The sequence below is a fragment of the Lynx canadensis genome, chromosome D1 (assembly GCF_007474595.2).
Source record: "Lynx canadensis isolate LIC74 chromosome D1, mLynCan4.pri.v2, whole genome shotgun sequence".
Taxonomy (NCBI): Eukaryota; Metazoa; Chordata; class Mammalia; order Carnivora; family Felidae; genus Lynx; species Lynx canadensis.
This window is the reverse complement of record NC_044312.2, coordinates 57,552,252-57,567,642: the sequence shown is the minus strand read 5'-3', so window position 1 is coordinate 57,567,642 and position 15,391 is coordinate 57,552,252. Positions and strand designations below refer to the sequence as shown.

Sequence of the window (15,391 nt, the reverse complement as noted above, 5' to 3'; positions counted from 1 at the left end):
CCTTGAGTAATATTTGATGAACGAATGTATGAATGATCTAATGCTAATAGCATGGTATTAATAAGTTCTGGGTCCCTGGGATCTGGAACAACCCTTGGACAGTGATGTGGCCCCTAAATTATAGCTCTTAATCTTGTATTCCTTGGTTCTGACCTGTTCTTCTGCCTGGAATGCTATCTCCCAGAAATCTGCAGGAGCTCTGTAGCCCAGTTCTCTGGTGGGACTCCTGAGCTGCTCCCACAGGCCCCGTTTCCTGGTCAGAGGCCTGGTGTCCCTCCCCTACTCTGAGTCTGGGGTCCTGCCTGCATATAGGTTGATCACTCCTTATTCTCTTCCCGATATTGATTGAGTCCAGTCTAGATTCATCATCCCATGCCTCGTCACAATCATTAGCCTCTCTGATGCTAATCATTTCTGGGATGAAAAGGAGGAAAAAGAAGGATTAGTCTTCTGTTTCTAATATCAACCTCTTTTGAAACATGAAGGCTGAAGAGTCTTGATCCTATGGCTCCCACTTCTGGTATCAGCTGACACTGCCATCCCCAAGTTTTGTCTGGCCTCACTTGTTTAGAAATACTTTGGTTGATTGGTTGTTCAGATTCCTGGAGAACTGCTATTGTTTTTGACGTTTTTATTAAGCTTCATCTATAAGGAACAGGGACTGAATATTTTTTTTTTTTTTAAGAAGCAGCATTTAAGGTAGAAATGGTGGTACTTTTCCTTTTTGGAGGTTTGCCTGTTACATTTCAAATAGGGAAAATGTTACAGATGCCTAGAATAAGAAGATGAGTTAATTTTACATTGCTAAACGCGCCAGGCACAGAACCTGCCCAGTTGGGTCTGCAATTGACAAGGAGTGGTAGGGCTTGAGAGCTCCCCCTGCTGGCCTCCCAACTCCATTCTAAACTAGGTTTCCTTTTATTATCTTTTCACAAGAGCCATTACTAAAAATTAAATTATATAATTTACAACTAAATAAATAATAGTAAAAACAAAGACAATATATATTCGAATATCATCACTTCCTAATTACCTTACTGCCATATATGCTCTTGAGGTTATTTGTTTATTCTATGTGTATTGAGGAAATAATGGTGTGATCTCATGATCTTGTGTGTCTCCACGTACTTTGCATTCAGTGACATCAATATCACTAGCTAGAAATCTGCCATGATGGGAGTATTCACACCACATAAGTTTTCAACTCAGGGCTATTTATTTATTTTTGAGAGAGAGAGAGAGAGAGAGAGAGAGAGAGAGAGAGAGAGGCTGCATGTGTGCACACAAGTGGGAGAGGGGCAGAAGGAGAGAGAGAATCTCAGGCAGGTTGCATGCCCAGCGCAGAGCCCAACGGACAGTTCAATCTCACCACCATGAAATCATGACTTGAGCTGAAATTAAGAGTTGCGTGCTTAACTGACAGAGTCACCCAGGAGCCCCAAATCAGGGCTTTTTAAGTTTGGTTGTTATACATTTTATTAGTACACCAGTTTATTGCTCCTTCTTTTAAAGATCAGGAAACTGAGGGCTAGAGAAGTTAAGTTGATTTGCCTAAGTCCACACAGCTAGGAAGTGGTTAAGCTGGGATTCAAGCCCAGGATTTTGTTTGCTTGCTTTAACGAAAAAAATTTTTTTCCCCAAAGCCCGCATGCATTCCATTCAGTCCCTCACCCCTGAGGTAGGAATGTTCAAATTGGATAGGCCTCCCAAGGCTAACTACTAATCTGGCTTTTAAAAGTCACACAACCCTTTTAACATTGACATATCTAGGGCCATGTTGTTTCAGGTATATTATCATCTGGTCCCTTAGGTGTGGGGGTAGTGGCAAGACTCTGGTCAATCATCTTACTTCCCATCCCTGTGAAACAATGACAAGAAGCTTGAGTTCCAAACCTAGTACTGCTACTCAACACTGTGACCTGGAAAATTCATCTCTCCTCTCTTAAACCTCAGCAATCTAATCTATAAAATATGGACAGACACAATTCATTTGCAGGGTTGCTATGGGGATTAAATGAAATCTCACTCTCATTACTATACACCAGGCATAGTATATAAGTATATAGTAATGTAATCCACTGTTCATTGATTTTATTGTGTGTAGGTATGGTGTGAGGGATATATATATATATATATATATATATACACACACACATATATGTATATATATACATATATGTGTATATATATATACACACACATGTGTATATATATACATATATGTATATATATACACACATATATATATATATTCTCGTTTATAACTGTGACTAAATAGAATTCTTTGATATTCTTTGATATTCTCATCTGCCCTTTCTCTCAGTCTCCCACAGCCAGTAGTCAAAGGCATCACCATTTACCTAAATATTTAGATTCCAAATCTAGGTACTTTCCTTCATTCCCGCCTTTCCCACACTCTATTCATCTACTCATCAGCAGGTTTTGCTGACTCTAAAAAGAAAACCCAAGTCATTCAGTTCTTTCAATTCCCCACTATCCTATTTTAAGCCCTTGACATCCCTCACATATCTTTATGAGAATGTAAGCTACATGTGAACAGGCTCTGTGTATTGCTGACCCCAGCTGACCCCAGCACCCAGAACAGTGCCTGGCCCTTAGTAGGCTGTTGCTATGTCTTGAATCAGTACTTGTTGCAACAAAACTTTGAAGGGGATGCTATTATTATTTCTATATTATAGATGGGGTAAAAGGCTTGCAGTGGTTAAATAACTTACTTAGGGTCACACGACAATTAACAACACCAGGATTCAAATCCAGGGTCTAACTCTAGAGCTTGCTCCATTTTCCACCATGCTGCCCTCTTGAACTACACTGGCTTATGTGGAAGTCAGTTATTAAGGGTTCTTTAGCTGATGTAAGGAGAAATTTTAGTTGAAATCTCCCAACCTGAAACCTTTTCCTGAGAATCAAGTTCATGTGCCCCTTCACACAGCCTTGTACATGCAGCATGATTGGCCTTTTCCCAAGTCTCATCTCTCTTCATTGCCCTCTTCTCCCAACATTCCAGCTGCAACAAACTCTTTTTTTCTTCCCAGCAAATGTTCCTGCCTCTTTCTGAAACATTTCTCTTCCCATCCCTTCTTGAAAACTATCTCTAATTTCTCAATTTTGAGGGATTATAATCAGCAGTACTTTATCCCAGCTGGCATCATTCTACTAAAATTACTGGTTTATTTCTGTCTTTATCATTCACTCCTGTGTCCTCAGTGCCTACGAAGTGCCTGGAATCGGTACTTGATAAGTATCTGTTGAATAAAGGTATGAAAAGGCAAGGATTATTTTATCAATTTACAAAGTGGAAAGGCTGTGATTCCCAGAGGTGAGGTATTTTGCCCTGGGTTAGTCATTAAACTGCAGATGGGAGATTTGAAACCACAGCTCCAAGAACAGCCCTTCCACCTCACGCGCACGCTCTTAGCTCTACACTTCCGCCTGCTCCAACTTACTAGCTCCGCCTACTTGAGCCTGCGCCGTCTCGGACACTAGTTTGACCCTCGGGCGGCCGCCGTAGCGCGTCGGATTCGTTGCTGTGGGAAACGACCCGGGACCTGGGAGGGTGGAAAGACGTTTCCCGCCGGCGGGAGCTGCGGTTGTGGCGGCGGGGCTCAGCGCCGCAGCACCATGGCGGACCAGCTTTATCTGGAAAACATAGACGAGTTCGTCACGGACCAGAACAAGATCGTGAGGAGCTAGGACTGGGGAATGTGGGCATGCGATTGGAGTCTTGGGCCAGGCCAGGGTTGCGGGGGGCCTTGACCCCTCTGCGCGTGGCCTGGTGGGGACTGGCGGAGGGGAGACAAGTCCCCACGCCTCGTGCCCCTGGGCGAGCGAGGACTCGCAGGGGAATTTCTCTGCCGCGCGCAAGTCCGCGTCCCTTGGGTGGGCGTGCTGGGGACTTTGCTAGGAGCCCGGGCTTAGAGGACAGGCGCGGAGGGAGGGGCACTGGTAGATAATAATTGTAAGGCGTTTCTTCACCTGTCTGATAAGGTGGCTGGCGTTTAAAGTCCCAAGTTTACTGTTGAGGAAATTGTGCCTTAATTGGGTTAGGTGACGAATTGTTTAGCCTTTCAACAGTCGATTTCCTCCTCTAGGAAATTTGGTATTAATACTTCATAGGGTTTGAGTAAACGATCAAGTGAGCCGATGAATGTGAATGGATTTTGCAAACCGTGATAATTGAGTGCCTACTGTGAGCTTGGGATATACATGACTGCATTTGATCTTTACAGGACCCACCCAAAGGGCGGTGGAAGTAACCCTAAAAAAAGGAAGTTGAAGCAGACGAGCCAAATAACTTCTTGGTAGTTAGTAAGGGTTAGGCAGTTTTCCAACCTACGTCTGTCTCTTTTGCTATTGCTTTCGTCTATGTCTTAATTATTGGAAACTCAGCATTTAGAATTGAAGACTTTGAGAGGTGAGGAGCATACAAGGAAGTGACACATGACGGGAAGTTCAAGGAAGGGTGGAAGGAAAAACAAGGCTTAATGCCTGTAGTTTCCAGTCTAACCCCAGATACAGTATTCATCCACTTTTTTCATTCCTGACCCCTACACCACCTGTGCCTGTTAACGTTTGTATGGCTGCAACTTTCCTTAGAAGTTTATGGTATACACTTCAAAGTAATCTAGCTCCTGGATGAGTTTTAGATATTTATCAGTGGCGGCCACACAAAAGGATGGAATGTGAATAAAGGGCACTAGTAAAACAGAATGTAAGGAAAATGAGAGCTTTTTCTTTGTATATTCAGCCCTTCTTTTTAGACTCTTGCATTAATTAGCCTGTGAAACAAATTTTTTAATATTTGTAAGATAAATATCTCAGTCCTACCTGCCCAGATGGATCGTTCTCGCCAAAACTAGGGTGGCAGCTACTGTAATTTATAAGGCATAATCATCAAAGAGTAGGAATCTCTAGGAGCCCTTGGGACTGACCTGCACTCTGGAGTTATCTAATAAAATGTTAAAAAAAATTTTCTTCTTGTAGGTGACATACAAATGGCTGAGCTATACACTAGGAGTTCATGTTAACCAGGCTAAACAGTAAGTCCAATTTACTAATTTTATTCACTTTGGAATTTTTTGTTTTGTTTGTTTTGCTTCACTTTTATTTTATTTAAAAAATTTTTTTAATGTTTATTTTTTGAAAGAGCGAGCACTCGCACAAGTGAGCATGAGCGGGGGAGGGGCAGAGAGAGAAGGAGACACAGAACCCAAAGCAGGCTCCAGACTCAGCTGTCAGCACAGAGCCTGACACGGAGCTCAAACTCATGAACCATGAGATCATGACCTGAGCCGAAGTCGGATGCCTAACCCGCCTAGCCGACTGAGCCACCCAGGTGCCCCTGTTTTGCTTTGTTTTTAGCTTTACAGTTAGCCTTGAGGTAATTTTTTCTTCCCCTGGAAAATGGGAAAGAGAACTATTTTTTATACTTTTTACTAATTTTGCCTATGATTTAGGAGATAGGTGGACTTACCTACTTATATACAAATGTGTGGTGATACATTTACTGGATTTATTTGTAGTCTTGGCTTCTGATGAACATCACTTTGTCATTTCAAATTTATTAAATGGGCTAGCCAGTTCTGTTTATGTCTCAAATTTATATGCCTGTTATATCTTTGTTACATTTTCACACGTGTTGCTTAGGCCCACATCTGGCTGTTACTGAAGTACTTTCACAATGAGGTCAACAGGTGTTTGATACAGGCTGTGTAACAATATAAGCCTGGGGAGAACTATTTAAGTGAAAGTAAAAAGGGAGTGTTCAGGATGGCACAGGGCATTGTCCTTGAATTTTGCTGTATCACCTTTGCTTGCTGAAACTTGTAGTCCAACTTGAGGCCAAAAGGGAAAAGGCAAGGTTTTGAATTAACTTAAAAATTTCTTAACTTAAAAATGTTGTCTCTGTCCCAAGGGGAGGAATTGGTGAACAGGCTGAGAAAACGTATATTGAATTAAATGCCCATTTAGTTCAGTTTATTCCTAAAGATGGTCTGATTTTTTTCCCCCATTCTTTGAGTCATAGAAGCTTTCTTTGAGTTAGGTAATATTCCATGAGTCTTAGAAAATTCCTGATATATAGAATGGGTCAGTTTGGCTTTATGTGGGCTGCTGTTGGACAGATCTAGAATCTGGTTTTCACTGTGATTTTTATGCCTCCAGGACCTGAAACTCTTGGCCTAGGGATTGATTTGGATTGATTTTGACTCTCTGAGATTTCTGTTGCTAATGCTAGTCAGGCCCAAACCCAAGAGTTTCAGGTAACTTTGAGAATGGACATATATAAGAGTAATTGTTATGGCTACAGATGTTTATGAAATAACTATTACGATATAAGCCTGTTGAGGCTTAAAGGTGCATATTGAGAGCTGGAGATAAAATAAAGTTGCCTGCCGTTTTATTGTAGTTACCTTGATGCTCTGTAATTTTTATAGAATCAGCATACTGTCTAGCCCCTGTCTCTCAAACAACTTCATCCCATGCTACTGTCTACCTCACGTGTTCCTCAAATATGCTGGGCTCATTTCCACCTTTGGACATTTGCACCATTCCTTCTATCTGGAATGCTCTTCTCCCAGCTGTCCTCATCCTTCAAGTTGTAGCTCAAATGTCACATGTTACTTTTTGCAACAACCCTTTATAATGCTCTATCTCAGGTATCCCCACCCTTTCCTAACTTTCTGTCGTATCAATCTGTTAGTTCTTTTCTTCAAAAGAAGAAAGAGATATAAAGAGATATGCTTTATTGAGATATAATTCACATACCATGTAATTCACCCATTGAAAATGTACAACTCGGTAGGTTTTAGTATATTCACAAAGTTATACAGCCATCACTATAATTAATTTTAAAACATTTTCATCACCCTAAAAAGAAACCCTATATCCATTAGCAGTCACTTACCACTTTCTCTCCACTCCTTTCTCATCCCCCCACCCTCTTCTTCCCAGTATTAGGCAACTACTAATATACTCTCTGTCTATAGATTTACTTATTCTGGTAATTTCGTATGAATGGAATCCTGTAATATGTATTCTTGTGTGTCTGGTTTCTTTCACTTAGCACCATGTTTTCAAGGTTTGTCCCTGCATGTATCACTACTTAAGTCCTTCTTAGGGCTGAATAATATTCCATTATATGGCAAGTTAGTTTCCTAAGGCTGACATAACAGAATGCTATGAACTAGGTGGCTTAAAACAACAGAAATTTATCTTGCAGAAGCTAAAAGTCCAAAATTAAGGTGTCAGCAGATGCTCTCTCTGAAACCTGTAAAGAATCCTTCATTCCTTCCTAGATTCTGGCGGTTTGCTGGCAGTCTTTGGCATTCTTTAGCTTATAGCTCCATAACCCCAGTGTCTGCCTTTGCTGTCACAGGACATACTTCTTGTGTGTTTATGTCTTCACATGGCCATTGTATAAGGATACCAGTCATACTGAATTGGGAGCCCACCCTACTCCAGTATGACCTCATCTTAACTAATTACATCTGTAAAGATCCTCTTTCCAAAGAAGGTCACATTCTGAGGTACTGGTGGTTAGGACTTCAACATACCTTTTTTTGGGTGAGGGGGACACAATTCAGCCCATAATATTGAAAAAAAATTTTTTTTCATTTTTAGAGAGAATGAGCTTGAGAGCTATGAAGAGGGGCAGAGGGAGAGAGAGAGAGAGAGAGAGAGACGGAGAGACAGAGACACTCTCAAGCAGGCTCCATGCTCAGTGCAGAGCCTGATGCGGGGACTTGATCCCACGACCCTAGGGTCACATGACCTGAGTCGAAATCAAGAGTCAGATTCTTAACCGACTGAGCCACCCAGGTGCCCCAACCCATAACATACTTAAATAGTACATTTTATCTATCATCGTCAATTGATGGATATTTGGGTTGTTTCCACATTTTGAGTATTATGAATAATGCTACTATGAACATTTGTGTACAGATTTTTGTGTGGACATGTGTATTCAGTTTTTTTGGATATATATACCTATTTCTGGGTCATGTATAACATTTTGAGGAACTGACAAGCTGTTTTTTAAAGTGGCTACACTAATTTAAAATCCCACCAGCAAGGTATGGGAGTTCCAATTTCTCCACATTCTTGCCAACTCTTTTTATCATTTGTCTTTTTTGTTTTAGCCATCCTAGGGTGTGTGAAGTGGCATTATCATGGTTTGATTTGCATTTCCATAATAACTAATAATGTTGATCATCTTCTCGCGTGCTTATTAGCCATTTGTGCATCTTCTTAGGAGAAAGATCCTTTCCCCATTTTTTCACTGGGTTGTTTTCTAATCTTTGAGTTATAAAGATTATTTTATATATTCTGGATACAAGACCCTGATCAGATATATGACTTGCAAAAATTTTCTCTCATTTTGTGGGCAGTCTTTGCACTTTTTTGATGGTACTTTTAGAAGCACAGAAGTTTTTGTTGTTGATGAAGCCCAATTTATTTTATCTTTTTAAAAATATTACTTTAAAGTTCTGTGCCCAACCTGGGCCTTGAACTCATGACCCCCCCAGATCAGAAGTCCCATGTTCTACTGACTGAGCCAGCCAAACACCCTTTTTTTTTTTTTTATCTTTTATTGCTTGTGCTTTTTGCCCAACCCAAGGTCGTGAAGATTTACTTCTATGTTGTATTCTAAGAGTTTTGTAATTTTAGCTCTTACATCAATAATTATCACATATTCAAGGTTTCTACATATGCTTGTTAACATATTAAAAATGCTTTAGTCCTCATAATACGAATACACTGTAGTTTTCAAATTAGGTGTTGGCTCAAGCTAATTTTAAATTCCTTTTTTTAAAAATGTTTATTTATTTATTTTGAGAGAGAGAATCCCAAGCAGCCTCCGTGCTGTCAGCTTGGAGCCCAACGTGGGGCTCGATCTCATGAACTGTGAGGTCATGACCTGAGCCAAAATCAAGAGTCAAATGCTTAACCAACTGAGCCACCCAGGTGCCCCAGCTCAAGCTAATTTTAAATGAAGCACTAAAATGTGTAAATAGGCACTTTTTCTTCCAGGAATCATTTTGTATATGGTGTAAGGAAAGGGTCTAATTTCATTTGTTTGCATGTGAATGTCCAGTTGATCCAGAATTTTACAATTCTTATTACTATCTGACATTTTCTAGGGCGCCCGCCCCAGCTATCATATAAACTCCCATGAAGGTAGAGAACTTGTTTACCATGTTGGTCACTTTTCCAATTACTATTGCTGTATAACAAATTATCCCAAAATTTAACAGCTTGAAACAACCATTTTATTATGTTCATAGATTCTTTTGGCTTAGAATTTGGGCAGGACACAGAATGGTTTATCTCTGCTCCATCACATTTGGTGTTTCAGCTTGGAAGCCTCAGTGGTGGGGGCCTTATCATGTGTGGGCATCTTTATGCACGTGTGGCAGTTGATGTTGGCCATCTGCTGGGACTTCAGCTGGGGCTGTTGATCAGACATTGCATGTGTCTTTCTATGTGGGCTGGGCTTCCTCAGAGCATAGTGTCTCCAGGTGGTTGGACTTCTTTTTTTTTTTAATTAAAAATTTTTTTTTAATGTTCATTTTTGAGAGAGAGAGAGAGGGAAGGAGTGGAATGGGGGAGAGGGAGAGGGGGAGAGGAAAAGGGAGAGGAGAGAGAGAATGAGCAAGGAAGGAGCAGAGATAGAGGAGACACAGAATCCAAAGCAGGCTGCAGACTCTGAGCTGTCAGCAGAGTCCGGTTCTAGGCGCAAACTCACAAACCATGAGATCATGATGTGAGCTGAAGTCAGGCACTTAACGGATTGAGCCACCCAGGCGTGCCCAGGTGGTTGGGCTTCTTACATAGCAGCTCAGGACCCCGAAAGCTAGTGTTCCAGCACAAGGCAAAAGCTGATTGCCTTTTCCAACTAACCTCAGAAGTCAGGCAGTGTCATGTCTGCTTTATTCTTTTGGTTAAAATGAATCACTAGCCCTCATATTCAAAGCATGGGGATGGACTCCACCTCTCTATGGGAGGGTGTAGAAGAACATGTGGGGTGGGAGATGTTGTTGTAGCCATCTTTGGAAAATACAGGATGCCACAATCGTCTCTTCAGCGTCTGGCTCATAATATGTGCCAATAAATATTTGTTGAGTGAGTATTAAGCACTATGGTAGATATTTTCACATACATTTATCTCACATAATGTTGTCACAGTCCAATATGATGGGTGTTATCAACCTCTTATAACAGTTGAGAAAATTGAGACTTAAGTGTCCTGTCATATTTTAAAATTTTATCTATAGGGGAAGCATTTTAAGTATTGGTGAGGGGCCCTTGGGTGGCTCAGTTGGTTAAGCATCTGACTTCTGCTCAGGTCATGATCTCACAGTTTGTGAGTTCTAGCCCTGCATTGGGCTTTTTGCTGACAGCTCAGAGCCCAGTTTGGATTCTCTCTCTGGTCCTCCTCTCTCTGCCGCTCCCCTGCTTGGTGTGTGCGCTCACTCTCTCAAAAATAAATAAAATATTTTTAAAAAGAATCATTTGTGGTACTAAAGGCAGTGACTAGGCATGGATGTTATTGATTTGCTTGGATTTGTTAAAAATTTTTTTAGATGTTTATTCATCTTAGAGCACGAGTGGGGGAGGGGCAGAGAGAGAGGAAGACGCAGAAACGGAAGCAGGCTCCAGGCTCTGAGCTGTCAGCACAGAGCCTAACTCAGGCCTGGAACCCACAAACTGTGAGATCATGACCTGAGCTGAAGTCGGATGCTTAACCTACTGAGTTGCCCAGGTGCCCCGGATTTCTTAAAGGAGTATTTTTTTCATTTCTTATTGTTAGCATTATTTTAGGCTGTGTCATAAAACCGTAAACCTAACAGATTAGCTCTTTCTCATCGTTGATTTAAACAAGATAATTTCAGGGACACCTGTGTAGCTCAGTCGGTTGAGCATGTGATTCTTGATTTCGGCTCAAGTCATGATTGGCTCAGGGTTGTGGATTCAAGCCCTATGTTGGCCTCTGTGCTGAGCATGGAACCTGCTTAAGATTCTCTGTCTCTCAAATTAAAAAAAAACAAAACAACAAGATAATTTCAAGTTGTAAAAGTGCTGTAAAGAATGAAAATAGGTTTGAGGGGCGCCTGGGTGGCTCAGTCGGTTAAGTGTTCAACTTCAGCTCAGGTCATGATCTCACAGTTCATGGGTCCGAGCCCCGCATCGGGCTCTGTGCTGACAGCTCAGAGCCTGGACCCTGGTTTGGATTCTGTGTCTCCCTCTCGCTCTGCTCCTCCCCCACTCATGCTCTGTCTCTCTCTCTCAAAAATAAACATTGAAAAAAGTGGTTTTAAATTTAAAAAAAATAATTAAAATAGATTTGGGAAGGCATTATAGACTATATACTGTATTCATTCTAGGGAAAATTAAAATGGGAAAGTATAGTTAATCATGTGTAGGGAAGTGTATCGTTGATATCTAAGAGTATTTTGCATATTTTGTCAGTAAAGGTAAAATGTTTGGTGTAATACAGTTGGATAAACATATCTTAGAGACTTAAAAGATATGCAGAAATTATTATTGTATTTGTAAAGATTTTATTTTTAAGTAATCTCTATATCCAACGTGGGGCTCAAACTTACAACCCCAAGATCAAGAGTCACATGCTCTAGTGACTGAGCCAGCCAGGTGCCCCTGGAAATTATTCTTTAATTTTTTTAAAGTTTATTTCTTTTATTTTGAGAGAGACAGAGACAGTGTGAGTGGGAGACAGGCAGAGAGAGAAGGGGAGAGAATCCGTGCTGTCAGCACAGAGCCCAACTTGGGGCTCGATTTCACGAACTGTGAGATCTTGATCTGAGCCGACATCAAGAGTCAGACACTTGACTGACTGCGCCACCCAGGCACCCCTGAATAGGGCACATTTTTGTCCTCGGGGAGCTTATAGTCTAGTGGGGATGGCAGATATATAATGAAGTAGTTAGAATATAGTGTGATAAGTGCCCTAATAGGTATGGCATAGGTTCTGTTAGAACTTAGAAGGCAGGGATACCCTGCTAGCCTAGGTGGTATTAGGGAAGGCTTCATACAGGAGATGATAACTGAGCTGCTGTCTTGATGAAGAGTTAGGTAGATGAGGTCTGAGAAGAGCATTCTAGGCAGATGGAGGGCATACCAAAGAGCAAGGGGGAACGCAGAGTGTTTCCTAAGGTTGAAAATAGTGAGTGTGGGAGAATGGTGAGAGATACAGTGGCCAGAACAAGAAGGGTCTTACCTGTCATTGCTAGAGTGTTGGAGTCAATCCTTAGGGGCTAGGAAAAGACTGAGAACTTTGGAACAAAGAGTAAGATTTCAGACAAGAGTATCCAATTACCTTTCAACATCACTTATTGACTAATAGGCATTTCAGATTTAACATGTCTCTGAACCCAGCTCCTAATTTCTCCCCCAACACCTATTTTTCCCCATCTCAGTGAATGACAACTTTATTCTTTGAGCTGCTTAGTCCAATCATCTTTGACTCCTTTCTCTCATACCCCACAGTCAATCCACCAGCAAATTCTGTTGTTTCTTCCTTTAAAATGTACCCAGAATTCACCCATTAATCACTACCTCCATTGCTAACGTCCTGGTCTGAGCCCACCATCACCTCTAGCCGGGATTACTGCAGTAGCCTCCTCACTAGTCTCTCTGCTTCCTCCCTTTCCCCTCAACAGTATATTCTCCACACAGCAGTGAGGAATCCTTCTAAAAGGTGAGATCCTGTTATTTCTGTTCTAAAGCTTCTAATGACTTCCGTGCTTAAAGTCCTACGTAGGGTCATAAAGCCCTGCAAGTCTGACACCACTCTTCTTCCTCCACACTTGCCTCTTTTCTGTTCTTGAACTTTGCTTACTTTTATTCTTGCCTCAGGGCCTTTACATTTTTAGTCTGTCTGCCTGGAACATTTTTCCCCAAGATATCCACATTGGTGGCTCCCTTACTTTCACGAAGGGTTCTGCTATGAGGTCTTCCCTAATCATCTTATATAAAATCACAGAACTTCTCAGGCTAGTTATATTCTCCTTACCTTTATTTTTTTTTCATAGATTCACTACTGCCTGACATATATTTACTTATTTGTTAGTTTATTGTTTGTCTTTCTTTTCTACAGCGTAAGGGTAGGGATTTGGACTCCTCTGTTCACTGCTCTATCCTCTAGAAATAGAACATAAAGTAAAATTTTGTTGACCAGATGATTTGCATTTTTAAAGCTTCACCATGGTGGCCTTGTGGATAATGAATGGGAAAGGGGCAGGGCAGAATTAACACTTGAAATAGTCCAGTTAAGAGATTTGGGGACTGGAGTCAAGAATTACTTAGGAGGAATACCTAATGAGATCTGGTAACTCTCTAGACCGGGAGAAGTGAAGGATAATGATTCCAGATTTCTGGTTTGGGTGGTTTGAGCGGATGATGTTGTTGTTAGGAATAAATGAAACCATGGGGGTGAATGAAATAGACCAAAATGAGAATATGTAGTTAGGTGACCAACCATCCTGGTGTGCCCAGGACTGTCTGTCTGTTTTAACACTAAAAGTTGATGTCTCAGGAAACCCCTCAGATCCAGGCACACCCAGATCATTGGTCACTCTAATTTTTAGAGGGAAAAGATAGCTGACAGCAGAACTCCAGCAGCATGGAATAGGAGGAGGTGGTCAAGTCTGTGCAGGAAATGGGGCAGAGGCAGTTGAAAGGGTAGCAGGAGACTCAATGGGGCATGGGATCATGGAAGCTAAGAGAGCAGATGCTTCAAGAAGAGTGGTCAACAGTATAGGTTGAGTTTCCCTTGGAATTTTTGAGTATTTAGCTGTCTTTGGCAGAAGTGTGACATATCAGAGGCACAGTAAATGTTTCTTGAAATAAAAGACACAAATGCTATGCCTCTGTTGTTGTTTTTGTTAAATTCTTTTGTTAAACTAAGTTAAGGGGAGTCAACTTTGGATACTTGCTGGGGCATAAAGATAAAAATTAGGGATACTACTAAAAGCAACATTGGGGCGTCTGGGTGGCTCAGTTTGTTAAGCATCTTACTTCAATTCAGGTCATGATTTCACGGTTCATGAGTTTGAGCCCCGCACCAGTCTCTGTGCTGATAGCTCAGAGCCTGCAGCCTGCTTAGGATTCTGTGTCTCGCTTTCTCTCTTCCCCTCCCCCATTCATGCTCTGTGTCTCTCTAAAAAATAAATAAATTAAAAAAAAAAACATTAAAAGCGATTTTATTTCTACATTGAGTGGCAATTTCAGGTTAATGAATATTCTGAATACTGGGCAGTGTGAGTAAGCTGTTACATTCTGCAGTTCTGAAACAGTATTGTGTCTGAGCGAACATAAAATTTGAATTTCAGAATGAGACACATGATCATCTACATAGTGGTTCTTACTGTTTTAGAGTAATCCCTTTGAGAATCTATTATCCCTGAACTGTCTCCTTTCAAAAACAAATGTGTATCTTGCTTTCAGTTTAGGGAGTGGAGGGTTAGAGATGGCCACAAGAAAGAATCCCAGGCTAAGAGTAACCGATTCCCCTCGTTTTATATCTTAGGGTTAAGAGGCCTAGAAAAATTAACTTATCCAGGATAGTTAGTGACTGAACTTTTTCTTGATTCACTGTTGTATCCATTGTGTGTTGTTGTTACTGTGCCAACTCCATACAAGTTGATCCAAACCTGTATGTCCTGTTTAAAGTCCATTTTTTTTAACTCTCTGTCTATGGGATGGATCAAAATATTCTGTAAAAATTTGATGGACCGTCAGATTTTATATATTTAACTCTTAAGTCATGAATTAAGAGTTGATGGGGTAAAAACTTACTAATAATGACTTGTGCCTTTTGTTTGGAACAGGATGCTGTATGATTATGTTGAAAGGAAGCGAAAGGAGAATTCAGGAGCCCAGCTGCATGTCACCTATTTAGTGTCTGGCAGTCTCATTCAGAATGGACATTCTGTAAGTTGTCAGAATCTTATGAGCTGGAGTATGTTTGGGTTATAAACCATGTTACATAACATAACACAAGGGAAAACAGTAGGATTCAGTATTACGGAAATTTTAAAGGGAAACTTCAAGATGCTGATTATTTTGGATTTTTAGACTGAACCTAAAACTCTAAGTTTGGGTAATATCTTGGCTGTGATGCAGAGAGAGTATCATGATTATTCAGTTTTCCTAGGCAACAAGATTAGGAGACTGCTCTGCTATTCCTTTCTTCCTCTTCAAAGTGTACTGGGGACAGTGATGGTTAATTTTCATCCTGTTCAGATGTCCAGCCACAACTTGGGTGTTCAGAAAGTCCAATTTTATTTATTTTTAAACTGAGTTTGATTTCAGTTTAAAATTTTGAAAAATTTCATTTTGGTAGGCTTAT

General features: G+C 40.9%; 1 protein-coding gene across 1 annotated transcript in view; it reads left to right on the top strand.

Annotated features, from left to right (window-relative positions):
• The first annotated feature begins 3,542 nt into the window (after nucleotides 1-3,542).
• The window catches only part of POLD3 (DNA polymerase delta 3, accessory subunit), a 51,791-nt gene continuing 39,942 nt past the window's right edge, over nucleotides 3,543-15,391 (top strand). Inside the window, exons 1-3 of the mRNA XM_030331897.2 lie at nucleotides 3,543-3,702; nucleotides 5,005-5,060; nucleotides 14,871-14,973. Of these exons, the coding sequence (XP_030187757.1) occupies nucleotides 3,643-3,702; nucleotides 5,005-5,060; nucleotides 14,871-14,973 (219 nt within the window). The 5' untranslated portion in view covers nucleotides 3,543-3,642. The remainder of the gene's footprint in view (nucleotides 3,703-5,004; nucleotides 5,061-14,870; nucleotides 14,974-15,391) is intronic.